This window comes from Argentina silus (genome assembly GCF_951799395.1).
Source record: "Argentina silus genome assembly, chromosome: 8".
In the NCBI taxonomy this organism is placed as follows: Eukaryota; Metazoa; Chordata; class Actinopteri; order Argentiniformes; family Argentinidae; genus Argentina; species Argentina silus.
Genome location: NC_139662.1, coordinates 21,498,787 through 21,521,572, shown reverse-complemented (window position 1 = coordinate 21,521,572; position 22,786 = coordinate 21,498,787). Strand labels below are relative to the sequence as shown.

General features: G+C 41.8%; 3 protein-coding genes across 5 annotated transcripts in view; all 3 read right to left on the bottom strand.

Moving 5' to 3' along the window:
- Positions 1 to 653: 653 nt before the first annotated feature.
- Positions 654 to 9,679, bottom strand: rbm39b (RNA binding motif protein 39b). 3 transcript variants are annotated; one of them, XM_083675251.1, is made up of 17 exons: positions 9,334 to 9,679; positions 9,067 to 9,123; positions 7,293 to 7,342; positions 6,651 to 6,848; positions 6,123 to 6,170; positions 5,931 to 5,984; positions 5,432 to 5,549; positions 5,071 to 5,223; positions 4,769 to 4,906; positions 4,569 to 4,634; positions 3,925 to 4,129; positions 3,507 to 3,593; positions 2,948 to 2,980; positions 2,388 to 2,502; positions 2,019 to 2,124; positions 1,713 to 1,791; positions 654 to 1,607 (listed from the first exon to the last, which is right to left on the bottom strand). In XM_083675251.1, exons 2-17 carry the CDS (start codon positions 9,115 to 9,117, stop codon positions 1,507 to 1,509), a joined length of 1,602 nt encoding a protein of 533 aa, XP_083531377.1. In that variant the 5' UTR covers positions 9,118 to 9,123; positions 9,334 to 9,679; the 3' UTR covers positions 654 to 1,506. The 3 variants fall into 3 exon arrangements, with proteins under 3 accessions (XP_083531377.1, XP_083531375.1, XP_083531376.1); XM_083675249.1 differs by lacking the exon at positions 2,948 to 2,980; XM_083675250.1 differs by lacking the exons at positions 2,948 to 2,980; positions 9,067 to 9,123; positions 9,334 to 9,679 and adding an exon at positions 8,603 to 9,059.
- Positions 9,680 to 11,461: 1,782 nt separating this feature from the next.
- Positions 11,462 to 12,886, bottom strand: rh50 (Rh50-like protein; the record flags this gene model as incomplete). The annotated part of the gene is made up of 1 exon (XM_083674777.1): positions 11,462 to 12,886. The coding sequence occupies one exon, from the start codon at positions 12,884 to 12,886 to the stop codon at positions 11,462 to 11,464; it is 1,425 nt and encodes a 474-aa protein (XP_083530903.1).
- A 7,864-nt stretch (positions 12,887 to 20,750) lies between these two features.
- The window catches only part of slc12a5b (solute carrier family 12 member 5b), a gene marked incomplete at both ends in the record, with an annotated part of 53,758 nt that continues 51,722 nt past the window's right edge, over positions 20,751 to 22,786 (bottom strand). Inside the window, 5 exons of the mRNA XM_083675661.1 lie at positions 20,751 to 20,842; positions 21,220 to 21,353; positions 21,605 to 21,619; positions 21,880 to 22,112; positions 22,594 to 22,719. Of these exons, the coding sequence (XP_083531787.1) occupies positions 20,751 to 20,842; positions 21,220 to 21,353; positions 21,605 to 21,619; positions 21,880 to 22,112; positions 22,594 to 22,719 (600 nt within the window). The remainder of the gene's footprint in view (positions 20,843 to 21,219; positions 21,354 to 21,604; positions 21,620 to 21,879; positions 22,113 to 22,593; positions 22,720 to 22,786) is intronic.

The window sequence follows — 22,786 nt, the reverse complement described above, 5'->3', positions numbered from 1 at the left end:
CCCCTTTATTAACTCATGCCAAATTACACTTGATCCTCTTGCTCTACAAATAGTCTGATCACTGAGTTGGTGATCAGCCTCACTTTGTTGCTCATTCCTGCCCTTCATCTGTGTTGTGATGGTGGTAGAAGGCAGTGGGACCATTCTCAGTTCAGTGACAGACAGTGCATTGGATCATGTTTGTTGTTTAAGCCTGTGTACATTCTCTGAAGATCAATCCTGACCTGGGATCAGTGGAGGTGTTTTGCTGATTTAACGTCCTAATGTGGGCTTAAGGGATCCTGTGACATTTCACAAGCCCCAAAGACCACTAACAGGCTATTAAAAGAATCTATCCCTGTCATAATCAGTTCTCATTAGGCGCTGTACACAAAGGTCAGGGACAACTTGTTGATTCAAAATTCATAATTAGTATTCATGGGAGATGTTAGGCCAATCAAGAGGGATAGAATGGTGAATTGGGAAAACATTGTCATGGATACCTGAGGTACACAAACATCTTGACTTTTAAAATCCCATTTCTTCATCATACAATCATGGCGTATCATTAATTGTACGCTGAGCTTAATGTCATGTCAACAGGAGTGTAAGTTATTCAAACACTGTACAGTAGCATCTGGTGCATCCACACCAACTCTGAGCAAGGAGGACAATTGTTGTAAACCAGCCTTTTATTACAAACACCTTTGACATGGCCCTCCATTCCAGTTGAACCAACTCAGTCATAAATGAGACAAAATGCATATTATCAACTACCCAAATCACTTACTTTGATAGTAAATTTAATCAAGAGTTTTTAAAAAAAAAATCAAATCTTGATTACAAAAAGTTATAAATGCGTTCCCAAAACAATGAATACCTTAAGTTGACAACAAACAAAAACAAGATCAGCTTTTTGGTGTTTTAGGCATCTTTCCTTTAACACATTTAGTGACGAAACGTACCAGCTAAAGCACAAACAAACAAATGAATGAATGTTCAAAATGTACAACGCGGGAAAAAAAAGAGAGTGAAAGGGATGAGACTAACACAGGGGCACGACAGTCAGCGGCGACTCTGGGGGTTTGTAGGTGGTGTAACTGTCCCAAAAAAAGTGGTTGCGTTTCCGTGGTAGCTATCAAGAGAAAACCATTCAGCTTCCATTTCCAACAGCTGACTGTCCCAAGTCCCTTTCTCGGGCGGTTGGATCTGTTTCTCTTCAGTTTGACCCCCTGACCCCCTCTTCACAACGCATGTCGAAACGCACACATCATTTAGTCATGTGCTAGTGCAGTTACAGAAATCAAGCATTGCTCTTTATGGATGTCGAAAACCTATTTTAAATTACAAGGGAACCAATCTCCTTCAGAAGTGCCCTATTTCTGGATGACTAATGGAACAGAGCTGTAATTTGCTACTTAGAAACAGCGACGGTTTCGACTGTCTCACTGTTCAATGAGTTTCCAACCCGTTATGTACATTCTCGAGCCAGCAGACACCGTGACGTCTGCTCCATGCTCAGCAGACTCATCGACGCACTGGCATCATTAGCTGGGTGGCTGCTACTGAATCAGGGAAAAGGTTGTGGTAGGTCGGGAGAGGAACATATGCTGCGGTGATCATTTTACCTGTGGAGAGAGGAAATCACATCACATTAACACCCGTCTTCTCCAAGGAGTGAGACTCAAGTGTAAGAGCAGAGCACTCTAGAGGATCCTGATGGCGCTACACACCTGCAAACCACCGGCCATGCAGGGCGTTCACGGCTGCCATCGCTGTCGGTATTGTGGGGCATTTCACGTACACGTTACCCTGCAAGGGAAAGGGAGGCAACAATGAATGGGAGTACAAATAAAACCGTTTTTACGTAAAGAAGTTTCCAATTAAGATGACTTTGTTGAAAAAAAAATAAAGAGCTAAACCCCCTAATGTCAAATGTTGCCATTGCTGAATACTACAATTAATTTATTAATTTTAGTATTCATTAATTTATTAATTTGTACTTGCATAACTCGTAAGGATTGTTGAAAGGTTCTTACTTGAGGAGAGTTCTTGTCCACATATATGTGGACAATTCCTCCATGTTTATTGCACTCCTCTATGACATCATCTTGAATCTCAACATCCCAGCCAGGATCGTTTTCCCTAGAAAACAGAGGTACTCAGTTCATAATGTTAACAAGCTTCATATCATCATAGCTACAGCTTTAAAAAGCATTCAGCTAAAGCTATAAACTGGCATTTAAATTAGTTTATAATTTCCACAATTGACAAATTAAATACATCTTTCCATTTCTATTTTTTCATTGTACGTTTACAGATGTATACAGTATGAGCATTAACCAGTGAAGAAATGCTATTGTCTGAACAATGCTACGATCAAGTTGAAATAACAACAAGGTCCTTACGACTGTGGGTTGAACATGTTGGACAGCTGGAGGCAGTGTGTGGCCAGAGGTTGTGTCGGGAGGTTCATGGCTTGGCTCATGCTAGGAGCCATGTTCATCGCAGGGGTGTGAGCAGCTAAAAGGAGAGAGGACGGCGTCATCACAGGTTCCTTTCATTGAGAGTGTGTTCACGTATATGTTCATTTTCACCAGATGAGGACTAGACTAGACCTATTCTTTTCTACAAATAGTAATACATTTTTTAAAAGAAGAAAAAAAAAGTCAACACAAAAGCAGAATAGAAAGAAAAGATAACAATAGACTGTCACAATGAATATCCATTAAGATCCGTGTCAATATGGAATAAATGATTTGTCTATATGTAAAGAAAGGAACTGGATGGGAGATGAAACTCAGCGGGTGTGAAAGAAATCATTTCAGACGACAACATGAGCTGGAGCCATGACAGATTCTTCACCAAGTTTGAGTCATGAGAAGACTATGAACTATGAATTACTTCAGAGAACATCTAATTCATATGTGAAATCAAGAAGCTGTGCACTTCACTCTTTCACAATCACCTTCAGGGGGTGGATTCAGCCTGGCTTGTAAGTCTAAGGATTAGAAGAAGAGAAATTAAAGACTGTACTTCAGCTTGGGAAACTATTTTATGGGATTGACACCATGCACAATAGGTGAGTGTCCATCCTCTAAAGACCTCAATCATAGACACATGAAGTAGAGCTGTGGCCTCGACCACAGACTTAGTACACCGCAGACACACCCGTTAGTTGCTGGAAGTCAGAGCTTACAGAGAACAATGAGAGAGAAGCAGTCACAGAGCTAAGAGGCATGCACAGGGCTAAGACAGACAAACAGACCTGCAAACCTGCAAAGGACACCTGACAGCTTCATCTTTGTTACCTACCTTCAGATTGAGTTCAGCCACAGAAAATTCTACTTTGGTCACCTTACACTGGTTAAGCATTGCTTATAAGTAACAGTAAAGCTTATGCTTCAATGCAAATTCATTCATCTTTCCTCCAACTGAGTAGACAGGAGATTAGGTGTCCTTAGACTAGTGAGTGAGTAGTTCATTCCACATAATGCCACACAGTACCATACAGATGATTAGCCTACCTGAGACAGCTGATATGTTGCCAAAGGACATGGAACCAGACATCTGTAGGGCCTGCTGTGCTGCTGGAGGGATCTGCAAACCAGTGCCTAGGGGACACAAACAACCAATTCAAAGGTTAACCACTAACAGCAATCAATCAATAATGTGCTTTTAACTCATTCAGTGCCGAGGGTGAATAGAGTCTGATTATAATGAGGTCAATAAATTGTCAACATTCTAGAGTGCCATGGGCGGCTTTATTCACCCGAAATGCATAAATTATGATGCTTCATTTTGTAGCCAATCAAAGTACTGTTGCTAGGTAAATACCACACGAAACACTTGGCACTGTCGGTGGTGAGAGTTCGGGGATTATTTGGCAGTGAGTTGGTGAGTTAAAGAGCAGGTCAACTGCTCGATGCCAAAGTTGTCACCCACCCTCTGCCAGCCTGGCCATGAGCTGCAGGCGTCCCGTGGTGCCCAGGTCGATGCCCGTCCTCTCCAACTCATCGTTGTCGAGGAAAGAGCTGGCGGTGGACGCGTCCGTGCGTTCCGTTACGTGACCCACCTTCATGGGCCGCCCGGCCAGCTCAAAGCCATTCAGCTGCTCCAGGGCTTTTTTTGCACATTCCGCGTCTGCAAACTAAACAGACAAGTCAGACAAGTTAATGACACATGCAAAAATGATAACCAGATATGTCACTAATCTGAGGCGAATGACACACAGCATTACTCTGAAGTACTTATCAATTGGTGCATAACTACAACTGAAGACTGCTTCATCCTCACTATCCCCCCTATACTAACCCTAACCCCGAGACCTCTTCTCCCCTGTACAAGTTCTCTCCTGCTAATAAAATATATTTTAAAAAAAATAAAAAAATTAGTCTACTGGCATTACGACTGCCAATGGCCCCTGGTGTGAGCATTGATTACTTTGTCTTATGATGACTGTTGGATAGATGATTCACTTACTTAAACAAATGTATTGCTGTAAGTCTCTTTGGATTAAAGGCATCTGCTAAATGCCATAAATGTAATGTAAATGACCGTGCCGTGTATCAAACTCTTCTAGAACTTACCGAGATGAAACCGTATCCTTTGGACCGTCCAGTCTCACTGTCCATCATCAGCTGTATACTCTCAATCTGGTTTGGAAAAAGAAGATCCAGTCAGATACAGAGCAGTAAAACACAGGTTAACGTTTATTGTACATAACATGTATCTATAACGGTTATTGTATATTTTGACAAATACAGTCCCAGTATGTTTCTCCCCTCACCCTTCCAAAAGGCTCGAAGATTCCTCGCAGCATGTCCTCTGTGATGTTGAAGTGCAGGGAGCCGACGTACAGCCGCATGGGTCCAGCGTTACCCTTCTGCAGATTGTTGGCCATTGCAGCTGCCCTGTTCTTTTCAGCCTGCAAACACACCAAGTAATGTTACAGCGCAGGCCATAATGGATGAAAACACATTTTAAAAGTTTCAAGAGTATGTTGATGATCATATGTTGATGATCAATCTGTTAATTTTGTCCAAATGATCAATTGAAAGCAGAATCCAACACGACTCATCTTACACTGACCTGCGAGGCCTGGACGATGATGGGAACTCCCAGAAGCCTCTGCCCAGTCAAGCCAATAGCCAGCGGTACCGAATTCGCCTCCAGAAACTCAATGTAGGCAATGCCCTTTGACCTCCTGGAGTTTCTGTCTGAGATCATTCTCACATCTCTCACCTAAAGCAGAACAAATTAAATTAGTGAGCACTTTTGTGGATAAAACTGGGTTGCAATGTGGTCTTAATGTCATATTATGTTATGCTTTATTATTTATAACTATATTTTGCTGATCCTGATTCCAGTTCCTGATGAACTACACAATACAAACTACAAAACATCTGTAATCTTTTTAACTAAATTCAAGTTATTAAGTTGCAATACTGACTTTTCCCACTGCTGAGAAGAAGTCCTCCAAGTCTCGTGGTCTGATTCTCGCTGCGAGCTGCATGCAGAACACAGTGCGGGCATCCCTCTCTTCTGGGGTTAGGTTGTCGATTGGTTGCCTGAAATGAGTGAAAAAAGACAGTCAGCCACAGACAGGGATGAACCACATGCTTCTGATGGACGGAGAACAAAGTAGATGGTCTGTATCGTCAGTAGAGCGTCTGTATTGTCAGTAGACGGTCTGTTTAAACAGTAGACGGTCTGTATTGTCAGTAGACGGTCTGTATCGTCTGTAGACGGTCTGTTTAGACAGTAGATGGTCTGTATAGTCAGTAGATGGTCTGTATTGTCAGTAGATGGTCTGTTTAGTCAGGGTTAGGTTAGTTAGGTTGTTGTTATGGAATGGGTAGCATTCACCCAAGAGAATGTGACAGACAGTGGAGTCACTCAACACCGTCGAGCAAGAAAAAGGAAGAAAGTCAGACAGTCGAGTCTCTTACCTCACTGGGCTCTTGTCTTTCTTGAACGGACTACGGCTTCTGGAGCGCCTCCGGCTGAAATATAAGAAGAATCTCAATAGTTTGTTCAAACCTAAGCTTTAAAATGTATAGTTTAAGCGTTAAATGCTCCATGGAGAAGACACACAACAGGTAACCAACACATGAATAATGTAATAATTTAATCATAAATACCTGAGTTTGTTGGCATGTGGTAGACCACCGTTAAATTTTGGCCCAGCACTAGAGTGCAAAACAAGGTTCAGAGTTGTTAACACCAGCACAGTGAAGGTAAGGGAACCTTTAAATACTACCTGAGATAGACTTCCACAGCTACATAGTGACAATGTTGTTATACTGAACAGTGTAACTCTAACCCTACAGAATCAAAACCCTCCATAGACATGAGTCAAAAACAGCCACAACATGTGGTAATGCAGTAGTTACGCTATCTGTTCATCCCATCAACAAATAGCATTTAACTCTTCAATATAGACATTATTATTTTTATTTTTTTAAAGATGTTCTCGGACAACAGACAGACAGGACATTATAAAAGGCGACAGAAGAAATCTAATTAATATAATAAAATTATTAATAATAATAATATATAATCTTAATATAAAAGGCGACAGAGGGAATCTAATTAATATAATAAAATTATTAATAATAATAATATATAATCTTAATATAAAAGGCGACAGAGGGAATCTTTCTACATACAAGGGGCTGCGGCGTCCTCGGTAGCGGCCTGCGCGTTCCCTGCTGCGGGAGCGACTCCGCCGGCGCTCTTTGCTGCGGCTGCGTTTCTTCTCCCGGCTCTTGCTCCTCCTCCGGTCTCCTTTGGCGCTCTTCTTCCTGTCCTTGCTCTTGCTTCTCCGCTTGTCGGAGCTCGGGCTCCTACTCCGGCTCCTCTTTTTCCTGCGATGCATAATGACGTCACCCGTGAGCAAGCCGTCACAAGATGCAAAGAGAGTACTGATTCAGCAGCTACGGCAGGGGTCGTCTCACTAGGGGCGTGCCAAGCACTCGGACATAACAAGTACTCATTACGGATATCCGTCAACGGAGACGGTTCCTTTCCGCCTCCAAATAAATACTCAACTGCCCAGTTTAACTGTATGTAAGCTGATGTGTGTGGTGTGCCTGCTGCAATTACCATGAAGGAATAGTGAGTGGCGCTCGTTAACATGCGCTCTGATAGACTTGCGCGAGTATCTTCCGTTTACGAGAGTCAAGCCCCAATAAACGGATACGAAAGTAACGATGTCGGCACACCCGTGGTTGTTGCAGGTTAAGCATTCATTACAGCTAGTCCAGTCACCCCGATGTCATGCATCATTAGATATGCAGTACTGCACTTACTTCTTACTGCGCTCCTCATGTCCATTTGCATTAGAGGACTTGATCTCATCCTAAGCAGGGTCGATAGAAGAACATCATGAGGACGTAGAGGAAACATTTCAAGTCGTCAGGGTAAAGGGGGGGAGGGGGGGAGAGAGGAGGAGGAGGGGAACAAGAGAAAATACAGAATATATTCATTTAGTAAAAAAACTTCTTAAGAATAATGACATGTTTGGACAAATAGAGCGGGCTCTTGTACAGCCCCTTTAGACTTCCACCCCAGTTCCCCCGTATTAACTACATAGTACAGTACTCAGTCCAACCAAACATCAAGTCAAGATCTATGAGTAATGCGTCTAATATGTTGCATGCTACAGTAAGCCATAGGAACAGTTTGGTCATTTCAACCCCGCCCCTCCTGATTAGTCGTACCAATACCACTATCTGTGCCTAAGCCCAATCAGGCCATGCATGGCCCACAGCCACTAAAAGAGATCCTGTGTGGTTGGTGTCAGTCCAGTGATCTTCACCCATTTTCGTTCTTGGACTGTAAGAGCTCGATGCCACCTCTGTCACACATCTCGCCCTGAAGCAAACAGGGATTCACACTGCTTAGTAATATCGACTCCCATGAAAAACTGAAATGAAAAAATCCACTAGTTCAGCTTCATGTTAAATGTCCCTTGCTTTGTTTCTAGCTGATTTTCTCAGTGCCAGCTGAATGGAGGTGAGCCATTTCAGCTTTAATTTCATGAAGGGTAAACTATTCCTACTAGAGATATCTTTAACTTTTAACTTGCATCATGGAAATGAAGTTTCTATTTTACAGATAAAATGTAATACTGATGTTAAGGCATGCAAGAATAGCAAAAATCAATATACTAAATATAAAATCTGAAAACAATAACAATAGACTTGGGAAGAGAGGCAGTATGCATATTTCAAGATTATGAATTGCTTCTGTTGACCTTGGCAAAAGCATGGCTAGATATCAAAACCATACAACAAGATTTCTCAAACAAAAGGAAAGCAAAAGGCACTAATAAATGTACATAAGTTATAACAATGGTATATTTCTGATCAGGCAGGCTTTTGGTCACTAATGCAAGGCAAAGTATAATTAAACTATGGGGTTAAACTAGCCTGAGCAGACCTCACAACTGTACATATGTGGGGTCAGAGTCTCCCCCATGTTGGCTGCTGAGGGGACGACTTATCCCGTAGGAGTGAAACCCCTCAACAGCCAACATAGGGGAGACTCTGACCCTGCATACGTACAGTTGTGAGGTCCGTTCAGGCTAGGGTTAAACATGGCAGAACAATGCCTTTACTGTGCCAACAGAAAATGTGAATACTGCCTCCATTGCATGTCAGGTAAAGTGCGCTTATATCATCCATTTTCATTCACCTTGTTGCAACCAAACAGGTGATTGGATGTTCTAAGTTGAGGCTCTTTTTTTCCTAGGGGGATCAGCACAGTACATCAATATGTTGCGCAATTACTACCTTACTTTTTTCACAGTTCACACTGGATTCAAAGGTGAATTCAGGGGAGTAGAGGTGAGATATCATTAGGCAAGTCTACAAAGAGAGATAGATGGGCATTTATTCATAGTTCTGGTTTAGGTCTAATAACATCACACCACATTCATACATGTTCAGAATCACACACAATCATCATCTCATCAATACAAAAGAGCAGCAAGGTAATACAATAAGCAAGAAGCAAGTGAATGCAAAAGACACCCCAATCAATGGCTGAATTATAGCTAGAGTTACCCAACTCGCTGCCCACCTTTCTGAACGGAGCTTCAAGCATAGCCTCGATGTCAAAGTCGTCTGCCATGGTCTTCTGAAAGACAAACACAAGCAACATCACTACGAGAGGAAGTGCTGTATTTCACAAAGAGCTTTTTTTTTCTTCAAAGAATGCACATGAACACACGACTACAGGATTGCTAGCTAGCGAACGCAGCTAGCTCAGTCAAGCTAACACGGCGTACACAGAAACATTGCGAAAACAAAGGACATTTTGAGGATGACAGCGCCACCGTATCCATACCTTTAGAGAAAGATGTCGTGACTTGTTGTGGTATTCGGGTGGATTCGTCTCTGCTTCTGCTTCTTCTGTGACCAGTACGCAGCAGCCGAGCGGTTGTTATGGAATGGGTAGCTAGCTTACAATTTGACCTCGGGTTCGCCTGCTAAACACCGCCTCTTCGAACACCCTTATTCTGTATGCATTTGCGGATTACTACAAAACGAAATTTGCAGTCGTCATCTGAGAGATATCTATTTATCTATCTGTCCGTGTACAGTTGAGTAATTATCTACAATTATTCCCCGTTTTGACGTTTAAAGTTGTGTTTTGCTAGCTAGTAGCTAGCTAGTTTACAACTTCCTCCTCCTGAGCTTTACGCAAAATGGCGCTTTCTTGCCCACACGTACACGCGCATAGCCGGTCGTGTTGCGTTCAGCAGTGCTTTAGCGCCACCTACCGCTGATATATAAGCACTTCACTCTCAGACGTATTCTTTACGAGAAATTGGCCCTATGTGCTTATTAAACGCGCATTATCTAAATCTGAGTGGCCCACACAGTATCAAAGTATGGAGTGGAATTGATAATTAAAAGACGAGGAGTATCACTACCAGAAAAGATTATGAATCTATATATCATATATTATTGCCAAATTACTGTAACATTTTACATAAGCCCATACTGATGGTCCTCTGTGGCTCAGTTGGTAGAGCATGGCGCTAAAGACGCTTAGGTTGTGGGTTTGATTCCTGCTGGGACCATATATACTGAAATGTATGAACTCACTGCAATGCAAGTCGCTTTGGATAAAAACGTCAGCTAAATGGCATATATATTCTGTGTTCTCTGAGCTCCAACTAGCTCTATGGTTTCGCTTTTCGCCGTATTCGCGGCTTCAAAATAAAAGCGCGAGTTAAAACATGAATGTAAAGTGATGGGATCACAATATTTTCTCTTATTTTTGCTGAAATCAAAGGCGAAACATGATTTTTATTACTACTGTACTCGACAACACTTCTAGTATAGATATCAACTGAGTTTCAACCATGAGGGGTGTCATAGAAACATTTATTGGCACTTTTAACTGTGTTCCAACAGTTAACTCTACCTATCTTTCCCTGCTAGATCTGAGGCTTAGGCTATCTACCCACAAACTTTCACTGACAATGTCTTCATCAGTTTCCATGGGGAAAGAGACAGGATCAGTCTCACTCCTCCAAGCTGAACACAAGGGGACGCTTCGGCACAGACATTTTCGTGACTACAGTGTTACAACTGAGAAAAACCCAAAAAATGTCGAATGACAACATGAACATTTTTCGATTTCCGTTTTACAGTGACAACCTTGTGTGTACAACGGACTATTGACTATTGTGTCCCAGAGTAGAGTGGTACCAAAGATGTACTGAAATCTTTACCAAATATTATATGGTTATGATTGATAGCTATTTGTTAAGATGATTAGAATATATATATATATATATATATTCTGTGTATATAAATATATATAGCACTTACTGAACCTGAACTTTTGCACACAAAATATACAAAAACTACTAACAAAAACTACAACTAACAATTATTTTCTTCCCTTTTTCGAGCACTGTGACTGCTTTTGGCACTCGTTTTTATAAACAGTCTTACTTGCGATGATTGTGGTGTGTCGTTGACACTCTAAGTTCTTTAGCCAAAGACCTTAAGCCGAATGTAATTATTGTAAGTCGCTCTGGATAGGGTTAGGCTTAGGGTTAGGGTTAGGGTAAGAGCTTCTGCTGAATGACTAAAATGTAAATGCATATGTGCTAATGTGCACTGCTCACATCCGCAGTATTTGTGCCAAGAACTTTAAAATCTTATTCAATCTTACTATGTAACGTGGCATAACATACATAAAATCCGTATGACACACAAGTTACTGTTAATTAATTCCCTAATTAATTTCAGCTAGTAAGACAAGGAAATGATGCATTTAGATTGAACACTGCATGTGTACCTTCATTGCATTACAAAAGCTTTCGTGTAATCCTCTTCTGTGACTGTAAACACACACATAGAGGAGGAAACACACACACTAGGCTAGACTGTCATTGGATAAAAATGTTTACAATTCAGTCAGCGTCAAACCTCTGTCAGATACACTGCCAGCTCTGTTAGGCTGCCAAATCGTCACTTCTGATTGTGTTATTCATACCAATCGGAGAGTCATAGTCAGGTGGAACATCAAAAAACAGCTCATCATCGAAGCACAGATCGTCTGAGGGTGACGCAAGATATGGAAGCTTTAATACAAAGCCAGTGAAGATGCCCCCCAGTGCTGCCACTCCTATGGTTGTGAACACAGCTGCTACCTGGTAGAGAGCCTGCTCCTTAGCGCTCCGCCCTAAGCCCGGCCGCATACCAGGGATCAGCTCCTGGAGCTCAAGAAGCTTAGGGTCCCCCTCCATGGGAGCCCTATGGGTAAATATCTCATACATACTGGGACCATAAACCTCCTCTGTAGCTGTCAGAATGGCACATATCCCTGCAGCACAGGATATGAAACCTGTGAGGCCGTGCAGGTTATGAATACCACACTGGTCCTGGATCCTGAAGCGGCGTGCCAGGAAGGGGGTGAGGTACTTGTACCCCAGCATGCAGGCAGTGCTCCCCATAATTCCCAAGGCGTACGCGGCCGCGGGGGAGATCATCATGTCCACAGAGGCCCCCACGGTCACCCCGCCGGCCAGGGTCACGTTCTGGACGTCGGCCATGGTGATCTTGCCGTTCTTGTTGAGCATGGCGGAGAGCGCGAAGGCGGTGAGGGTCGAGGAGCTCAGGGCGATGAAGGTGTGCAGGACGGCCCTGTGTTGGTCGTCTCCCTTCAGAGTCAGCGCCGAGTTGAACGAGGGCCAGAACACCCACAGGAACAGGGTCCCCATTACGGACAGGATATCGGACTGGTAGCTGGCGCTCCCCTTGGCGTGCCCCTCGTCCAGGCGCGGCCTGTACAGCACAAACGTGACACCCAGGCCAAAGTAGCAGGCGAACAGGTGAAGGAGGATGGAGCCCCCGGCGTCGTTGATCCTGAGGTACTTCAGCACGGCCCACTCATTGATGGAGAAGACTGGGACCTCCAGCAGAGCCATGATCAGCAGCTGCACTGGGCTGGTCTTCCCCAGCACGGCCCCGAAGGAGATGAGCACCACAGCACAGGCAAACTCAGCGTTGATCAGGTTGACGACCCCCAGGTGGATCCTACCATCATGGCTAAACTGGAGGTAACCCTGCACTAGTACGGCCCACTGGATGGCAAAGGTGGCCGTCAGGAAGTTAAAGACCATCCCCCCGAATCCGTAGAGTCGAAAGAAAGCGAGGAGGCAGCCGAAGCCGAGGAATATCATTACCTGTATGTCAGCAAAGAAATGGTAGTCGCGGTACAGTGTGTTGTCCATGGGGTTGGTCTCATTGTTCTGCAGTTTAGCGTTCGCGTGGTCGTCGTAGGTGACAAACGTAGCGTAGAGGGCCAGGAACACCACCTCCAGGACGAGCACTAACACAGGCAGTCTCACCCGAAGGCTGGTTGAATGCTTCTTCATGCTGACTATTGGTTCAGACAGAAGACCAGCACTGCTTCTCTCCTGCCGCCGATCATCTTTTATCTGATCTGTGCCTTCATTATCTCTTATGGGATCTATTGCCTCACCTCTTGATAAGAAAGGCCCCAGGCATTGGCTGAGTTTGTCATCCTGTTGAAAAGCACACTGTCGGCCACATCCCCTTTAGAGAGAAGCAGTGTTACTAGTACTTTGACCTTTTTCGTAAGCCGTCCCACAGTTTAAATAAGTCAGCATTGTTCTTGGAATGTTATGACCTAAGATGCAATAAAATAAGATCATCTTGAGAGCAAAGAGGATATTCACATGACACCAGACTTGTCACTTGTAGCTTAGAGAGGTCACAATGTCTCTGGTCCCCTGGCAATGTTGCTGGCCCCCTGGTGTGTGTGTGTGTGTGTGTGTGTGTGTGTGTGTGTGTGTGTGTGTGTGTGTGTGTGTGTGTGTGTGTGTGTGTGTGTGTGTGTGCGTGTGTGTGTGCACGTTTGTTTTGTTTTCACCAAGAGCAGCATAAAACCCTCATGATCAAAACATGGTGATGATTTAACCACTAATAGTCGAATCGCTCTGTTGTTGTTACCCAGAGAAAGATATTTAGTGACCTCATGGTATGCATTCTTACATACAGTACATTCTCTGACATGTCAATACGTCTTGGGGTTAGAAAAGTAAAGTTTATTAATAGCCAACTAGCACTAGATAGCCAATGCTTGGTGACAGAAGTCAGTTATATCCAAAGACAATTCTTTGACTAGGAGTGGTCTCCTTTACCCCACTTCTACAGCAGGCCGACAGCATAGTTAATGAGAGGAGTTTTATGCTCCGTACTCACATGCTTAGCCACCATGTAATGGCTGAACTATAACGCTGAAAAAGGATTGACATGTACTGCCAGGATCAATATTCCCAACTCTGAAAAAATATACTGCCTTCATATTACACTGGCAAAACCAGTTCAGGTTGCTAGACCTGCACTGAATTATTAGATGGGATTGCTTCAGCAAGTCCAACTATTGTTCTTCGACATGCTTATTATTAGTTGGGCTTGCGTCACCAACCAACCAAACCATCTCTAACTTTATCCGCTACCATAATAAGACTAAAAATCTCACTTTCTTTCGACTACCCAGCAAATCTATCTATCTACTGAAAAGTTTCTTCTGGAACTTTTTCTAGTTGTTATATGTTAATGTTTACCAAAACTGCCATTTGGTAAAACCTAGCTTGATGTACTACACCTGACACAATTAGACCCTCAACTTTTCTTTGTAGCAAATAAAAATACATCTAAACACAAAGTTGTAATAAAATGACTTTAATTTATTGCATTTTGTGCAGACAAATCTATAACATGGTTTCAGGAAACCATTAGCGATAGATGTATAAGCATTTGACATGGTAAAACAACATGGTAAAACAACAGTTTATACTGTATATCATTATTGAACACAATAGAGAATACATATTTCTATATCTGTAAAATATTAAACTTGCATTGACACACAAATTAAACATCTAAACTCTACTTTGATAATCAGTGATTTATTTACAGATGTCCCTTCCCGTCTTTGTCTTTTCCATACAGGTGCATACACTGTCCTCTCAAACAAACACATGAACACATTAGTCTGAACACACACGCACACATGCACGCACACGCACGCACACACACACACACACACACACACACACACACACACACACACACACACACACACACACACACACACATACACACACACACACACGCACACACGTTCGACTTGTCACAACATTTTTTTTCTACATACTCTAGTTCTTAGGAGAGGGAATTTTAAATTGTGAACACAAAACATCTAATGACTAATCAATATATTTATCTTTAGGCCTACATCAATGTCTACTTTTAAAAATGCAATACAATGCTTCTATGGATCAAGTATAAATACAGTATCATACGTGAATATTTCGAAACAATAGCTCTTGTTATTTTTTTTCTTGCTTGTATTAAGTGCTCACACTTCTTGGGATGATAAAGGAATCATTGAGGGTTGCACAAAAATTCAACCTTTTAAAAAAGAAGGCTTAATCAACATCAGTACTATGTGTTAAAGTTTACTGTACTGTCGTGAAAACAACACACCTACATGCATATACTAGGTTCTAAAGTCTGAGGGAACCAGAATAGTGAACAAACATAAGTCCATTTTCAGTAAAAGCTACAAAATTTCTCTCACAAAATGTCACCTTCTTTATCAAGAATTGGTCAATATGGAATACAGTTGTAATTTGAGAATAATTTGTCCTATTGAACATTAAGATGATAAATTAGGGATGGCAGTAAAGCAATTTTACTTATACTGATGTATTTCTATGATCTCTTCTCTTGTTTAGTCGCACTTTGTAACCTTGTTTAAAAAGCGTTATACAAATAAAGGTATTATTATTATTATTATTATTATTATTATTATTATTATATTATTATTATATGGAGCTAGATGGAGGAAGGTTATGCTGATATGATCAAACTCTTGCTTTACCTGGGTACCTGAAAAGTGCTTCATATCATTTTTAATGATAAGGATTGTATTTCCCTATTTTGATGGTAACCCACACTTGAAATCAGTTGTCATGGGCAACCTACAGTAGTGTACGAGTAGTTTTTAGTTAAATTCAACGTTTTTGGGAACAAATAGTTGTTTCAGTTCCCTTCATGAATAACCATTGCATAATATAAAAAAAAAATTGTTAACGTTTTTATCAGAATCTATTGAGCATACAGTATGCTCAATGTGGCCACTTCACTAAAGTAAAGTATACAGCCTCTGCAATGAATTTCACACTAATACATGTGGCCAATTTATTTTCCCTAATTGAAGAAAAACAAATCAAAAACAAAATGACAGAAAAGCAGTCAGCGGAATACAGTCCTTGCATGCACTGAACAAAATCACAATTCACACTTGTGCACATCTGCATTGGAACGATCACAGTGAAAAGCCTGAGCCTGCTTTGGACCGACACATACTGTATATAGCCTATCAGCAATGTTACATGATGGAGAGAGCAGTGATCTAATTGAATTGGGTGTTTATTCAAGTTATTTAACAGGGTTGTAAACAGAAGTGCATTCCTGATGAACATACTTCAATGTATTGAGCGCCAGGCAAGGCCCAATGAAATAGGGTAAGGTTACATGCATTTTAGAGCCCTTTTCATACCCTGTTAAATAATGTAGATTTTTTTGACATCTTTTTTTTGCACTACAGAAGGGTTCCTATATATATATATTGGACATGGTACTTGGGAAACACCTGAATGATGGCAGCTTTCTGCAGCAATTTTATCGGTAAAAATCCCTCCATTTCTGGAGAGGGAATCATCAAACATATGGATATCAACCCATAAATGCAGGTCCAGCTGATCTCTGCCAATGGTGGAAGCCCTGATTTTGTTGTCTTTGATACTTGGTTTACTGCTAATGTTAACTACCACAGTCACACTGCTGGTGTATCAATAGGTTGGTAGGTTTGAGGGGATTGTATATGCCAAGAGCCATACTGTAGCAAAACATACCCATGATCTGCATAACACACCTGAAACTAAAATGTAAAATAACCAATAACCCCACACATAAAAAAACTATGGGTCTATTTCATAAGATTGCATCAACTTCAGCCCCGTGCGACAACAATAGTGGTTCAGCAGAATGCTTACAAATCTAGAGCTGACTTCAAAATCATGTTGAGCTGTACTCCAATTCAAATTATGCATCAAAGAAACGTTCTTTGTTTTACTTAAATATTGCATAGGTTTCCCCAATGTCAACCCTCAACTTGTATCCTATTTAAAATCTGAATCAGATTTTCTGAACAGGTTTTTTTCCCCAACAAAATCTGCATTCTGGATCTCTGAAGAGCTTTCAGACAGTAGTAAACAACATTAATTAGCATTAAATAATCAATGCAAAGTAAAGCTCTAAGTAATATGTGCCCCTTCAGTTTTGGTTACCCCCCATCCCCCCGACCCATTTCGTCTCTAAGATAAATTCCTTGGGTGTGGGAGTAGGCATATCCTCAACCACTCATAAGGAAACAGCAGTGCAGAGAGGAAACCAAAGGAACGGGCACATTGATAATATGTAAATCAAATGTAAACGATAATGTCTCTTGTTTTACCTGTTTTGATCGCACAAGATTTCATTTGGAACCGTTTGTTTTTGCATTGCTCTATCCAAATACAATTCTGAACCAACATCGGACTGTATGACCCGCCATCGAAGAAAAGGAAAGCATTGTGTGGCTGGACTTCCATGACATCTAACCGACCTCTATCGAAAAGGACATCATATGAAACAACGGTCACAAATACCATGCAAACAGGAATATAAATATGTCGTTTTCAACCTTAAACTTTCTGACAAGTCATATAATAGACATATTTCCAGTTACTGTATATACATATGGTATTTCAGGTAAATATATTAACAGTATATAGACCGTATAGCTAAATATTTCCAATATTATATTCTTTTGATTGTAGGTAGTCTTTGTGTAACACATAATCAGTTCACTGTCTGAGCCTTTATTGTGATAAAATAACCAGACCTCCTCTCCCCACCCTGGCCTTAGATGTAAGCAGTGAATACTACTGACTGGAAACTCGTGAAGGATTCCATAATCTTATCTTCCTTCAACGGCTCAGCTTAGTTCTTATTCAACTTGGTGCAACAAGTTGGAAGTACAATATTTCAGGCTTAAATCTAAACTTCAGACATCGAGCTGCAGATCTCAATATTTGTCCTCGAGTACATTCATTCCTGCTAAATAATGCTCAGTGGAGATGTTGGTTGATTATGGTCAGCTGTGAATTATTTTACAATTCAAACAATCTTTTGAAGAAACCAGCATCATGTCTGCATTAATAATCAATTAACCTCTCCAATGATCATGATTTCGTGCTTTGATGGAGCAACTTTTTGCAAACATAAGTGAACTTCAAAGACAGTGTTGAGAACCACTTGTGTCAAACGACCCTGCTTGCTATTTAATGAACCCACACCCTGCGTCAGCCCCCATCTATTATGGATTACTTTAAATATTTAGTTTTTGGCTCAATATATACACATTAATCAGTATAGCAGCATTTGAAATTTTAGAATATCAATATTTATCTTTAAACTTTACCCTTCACAGAAATACATGTGGTATACACATAAATGTTTATTTTTTCCCGAAATTAATTTCAATAATCTTCCTTTGAAAACAAATATACTGTTTCATACAAAAAATAATAGAATTCTTTATCTTGATAAAACGTATATTATATATTCTATTTCTACCGCATAATGATAAATTACAGTGCTCTTCATTGCACAAAACAGATGTGAAACACTTGCAAACATGAGGTCTACCTGTATGTACATAAGTATATGTATCTATATTATATTTGTTTACAAAAATAATTAATATGATTAAAGTATTAGTCTAGGGTTTATGCTTTCAACATTCCCTTCACAAATACAATATATATATATATATATTAAATAAATACATCTACTGCTGATGAATATTGTCTGTTGTACATGAGTAAATGTTTAGAACCTAGAGATTAATATTATATTTTGCAACTTTAGATCTGTGCCACACTGAAAAGAAATGACTCTGAAAATGTTTCCCATTACAGTACAAGGTTGTATGAAAGATTGGTAGTAATGCTGGGTTCAAAATCAGCTGTCATTTCACTAGAATTCCACTTAAAACATACTTATCACAGTTAACTCCTACACATAACCCTTTGAGTTTTCCTTTGTACTAAAAACAGGTTTGTATCAAAACATTTCTTTTCTTTTCATATGGCACAATTTGTTTTTCTGTATTTGGCAAAACATGTAGAATTCACAATTGTAGACTTCAATTAGTGTAAACCAAATGATGAAAAAGAAAATAAATCGGATGCATTTATCCTCTAATATATTATTAATCGGATGTATTTATCGTTTAAGAGTAATATTAATGTATCACACAATTGTGAGTGTTTCTAGCAGAAGATGAACATATGTGGTAATATTCAGATTGTTGCCATATGGTTTTATACTATGAAACACAATCTTTTTCTTTTGGACTTAAGTGATTTCTTGTCATATCTACTTTGAATCAGCACATCTTTTAGGGATTCACTCTATTTTACTGTATTAACAATAGAGAGAGGAAGATATGCCTCATATAAATCTTGTCAGTAGGCCCTGATCAAGTGGAGCATGTATCTGCAGGAGGCTGGTAGTAATACTTATCACACGGGTGGACAATGCACACTATTTACAGTGGCCAGCGTTGGGGTCAAAGGTTGAGGTCACGGTGTATCTCGTAGCACATTTCTCATTGTATTTTTGTTTACCTTCCAACCCTGACAAGAGCGACTTGAGCTCATAGTATCACAGTATAAAATCCAGGGTAGGGGGTTAACCTCATCTTAATTCAGTCAATCCAGGAGGTCCAGGAATTGAAAATGCCCCATCATTCTCTATAGGGATATATCAACTCATTAGCTGAATTTCAACTCCCTTCCTGAACTGACTAAGTTCAAGTGAAACCAACTCCAACCCTGATAGCAAACTCTTCCCTCCAGCCATCAGAGGAACCGCCAGCACTGCTCTCTTTGGCAAGGCTCGTGGCCAGCGGACCTGCAGCAAATCACACCTTCCAACCTCTTCTAACGGACACCGACTGCATCAGATCAAACATGTCTAACTGCATATCACATGTTTAACTGAATATCAAACAAAGTTAATCCAGAAGAGGAGTCAGAAGAGTGATGGAGGGGACTCCCTTAGGACAGTATTATGAGTATCACTCAGTTCTACTGCACAATTTACTATATGATACACTCACTGTTGTACCGGGTGGCTGCTATGACACAAGCCATAACTCTCTCCAGGACAACAACGCCATTGACCGGGTGAAGATACCAAAAGGATGTCCTCCTCTGTCCTCTTAACGTGTCGCTCTTTGCCATGTCCATGCAGCTACCTCCATCCTCCAGAAGGGGTGCTCAAGAGTCCTCAACCGACCTCATCCCCAAGGTGACAATCCATAGGAAGACATGTTGACTGATGAATGCTTGACCCATCCCATTTCCTAAAAGCCTTCAACTTATCATACTGTACATGACATATAAAACATACGCACAACAACAACAACGACGACGACAAAGAATATGAGCTGTACTCTTGAAATAAATAAATGGACAGATATAAAGTAAAAAATAAATAGACCAAAAATGAGAAGCTAAACATCGCTTTCTTTCTAGTGACCCACATCCCTAAAAAAAGAAATTCAACAAGACAGACGGACGAAGTTAAATAGACCACAGAGGAAAATGATTGAACAATGCCTGGTCTAGCTAACAGAAATGACTGTTTGGTTGGGATTACTTGGTCTTTGGGATATGTCCACTCCTCAGTGGGAACTGATACTCTCAGATGCCTCGTGTCAAATAAATAAACTCATCCGCTATTGGACAGCCAGTAATCAGCTGACTAATGAGGAATGTAAACGGGGGGGGGAAATGGGCGGAGCAGAGATATACATATGATGCTGGTAGGGGAGTGGCAGGTTAAATGGTGTAGGATTAGCTGGTGCCGAAGGGTTGTGTAGTGGGGGTGCTGACTACAGTACATAGTGCAAAGTGAGCTGATATGTAATGGGGAGGGGGGGGTGGGGTGGGGGTTGGGTGTAGTAGAGGGTGTACGCAGGGTGGAGGCGGGGGGGGGGGGGTGTAGTAGAGGGTGTAGTAGATCCATGTAGACACAGGGTGGAGACGGGGGGGGGGGGTGGCGGGGGAGAGGGGGGAGTGTAAGGTTGGGCCCTCAGGAGTAGATGGTGATGACCTCTCGTCCACCCCCACGCACTAGGAGGACCCGGTTGAGACCCTCTGAGAGGACCTCGAGGAACTCCATATCTGATAGAGGCAATCAGGGTTAAGGAATATGTATTGGTTGGAGTGGCTTACCTGTCAGACAAATGTGTCACAGTAGAAGCCTAAATCATTTATATAATGTAACACACTGTCATTCATACTATAGTGATATACAGTGGCCTTCTTGGTGAAAGATGTGATTGTTTCTCCTAATATATTCTGGTTTTATATGATGTATTGATTTCTGTATTGAACTGTGTTGCATTTTTAATGTGTTGTTTTGTTATTGTGTAAATATTGTGGACAGGGTGCACCTGCAAAAGAGGCCTCGGTCTCAGTGTCTTTCCCCTGTATAAATAAAGGTTGAATAAAAACTAAAAAATATCTAGACATTTGAACAAGCATCAGAGATAGGATACAGTTCTCCTCGCCCATGCGGTTCTTCGGCGGCCCGGGCATGTTTAGAAGAACCAGCTTCGCCTCCTTGGACTTCTTGGTGATGACCTCGTTGAGCCTCAGGGCCGTGTGCATGCGTCGAACATTGGACTGGTTCCTGATAAGACAGAGGGGGGGGGGGGGGGGGGGGTGAGCAGGTATTCCAATACACCCTGACCGTTGTTAATCTGTTTTCATTGAATACCTGCACAAAATCTACATGGAATCTCAGGAGGTGCATCAGTCGCCTTGCTCATCCTACACATTTCGCTCTCACAGACGAATTATCAAACAAGCCTCAATGTTACGCATTTGATAGTAAGATTATGTTGGTGTCACTACAAAACAAAACCGTTGCTGGATACTTACAGGCTCTCCCATTCCCTGCAGCATGGTTAGAAGAGAATGACAATCAAAATATGACTCTTTGCAAACAATTTTGAACATGTATTGAGAGTTGTGCTGTGTTTACGACATTTCTTTAAACTTTGGGAATTACTTCGATAACATTTTGCATGTCCACACACCGTTGCCATTCACAGACAGCCCCATAAGCAAAATTTCCTTAATGCCTCTGATACATCTGAAGTCTGCACAGGCCCTGGGACTGATCTGAGCGAGAGTGGAAATGACAGCAGACTCACGGCTTCATGTTGAAGATGTCCTTCATTCCCTCTGGGTGGGCTGCTGCCTGGTTCGTCTCCTTGTCTGCGTCGTCTGTCCAGGTCCTCTGCGTCTCCGACCCCGGGGTGACAGCGCCCCCTGTGGGTGAGGTGGGGGACGCGAGACTGGTGGCGGTGGGACTGGTGGTGGTGGGACTGGTGGCGTTCTTATTGTGAATCAGCTGCACCTGTTTGGGGCGGGAGACAGCCACAAACTAAGAGAGGGGAACCGCACAACACCGTGAGAGGGTGAGGGAAAGAAAGAGACCTGTCAGTACCGGTGGATGGGTGGTCTAAAACAAGGACATATTTACATTTACATTTATGAAAGGAAGGGACCTGTCAGTACGAAAGAAAGAGACCTGTCAGTACCGGTGGATGGGTGGTCTGAAACAAGGACATGTTTACATTTACATTTATGAAAGGAAGGGACCTGTCAGTACGAAAGAAAGAGACCTGTCAGTACGGGTAGACCTCTAAGGGAGATATTTACATTTACATTTACATTTATGAAAGAAAGAGACCTGTGGAAATGAAAAAGAGAGAGAGTGAACACAGTAGAATTAGAACATGTAACTGCTTACAGTATACACCAGTAGCAGACTGGAAGGTCCAGGGCCGTTTTGTTGTCCCAGTCCGTTCCTGGTTGTACACTACAGGTTACTGACACACTTAGCCAGGAGGACATGACTGTACCTCTTCCTCAGGTTTCTCCTCCACACTGGCTCCGGCCTGCTCCTCGATGGTGCTGTGCTGGGAGTGCAGGTTAGACGGGTTCTTACGACGGATCGACCCGCGCGAGATGTCCGTGATACTCTGGATCTGTCGGAATCAGAGCGAGAACCGCGCGTGAGCTGAAACAATCCCCTCTAGAGTCATGTGAGAAACG

Bases quoted from the DNA above. Each gene is read 5' to 3' on its own strand.
- rbm39b (XM_083675251.1), bottom strand. From the start codon at position 9,117: ATGGCAGACGACTTTGACATCGAGGCTATGCTTGAAGCTCCGTTCAGA. The intron at 6,849-7,292 runs GTAAGTGCAGTA...TATGCATCGCAG, and splicing joins CATGAGGAGCGCAGTAAGAA to GAAAAAGAGGAGCCGGAGTA. The intron at 1,792-2,018 runs GTAAGAACCTTT...TTTCCCTTGCAG, and splicing joins TGGACAAGAACTCTCCTCAA to GGTAACGTGTACGTGAAATG.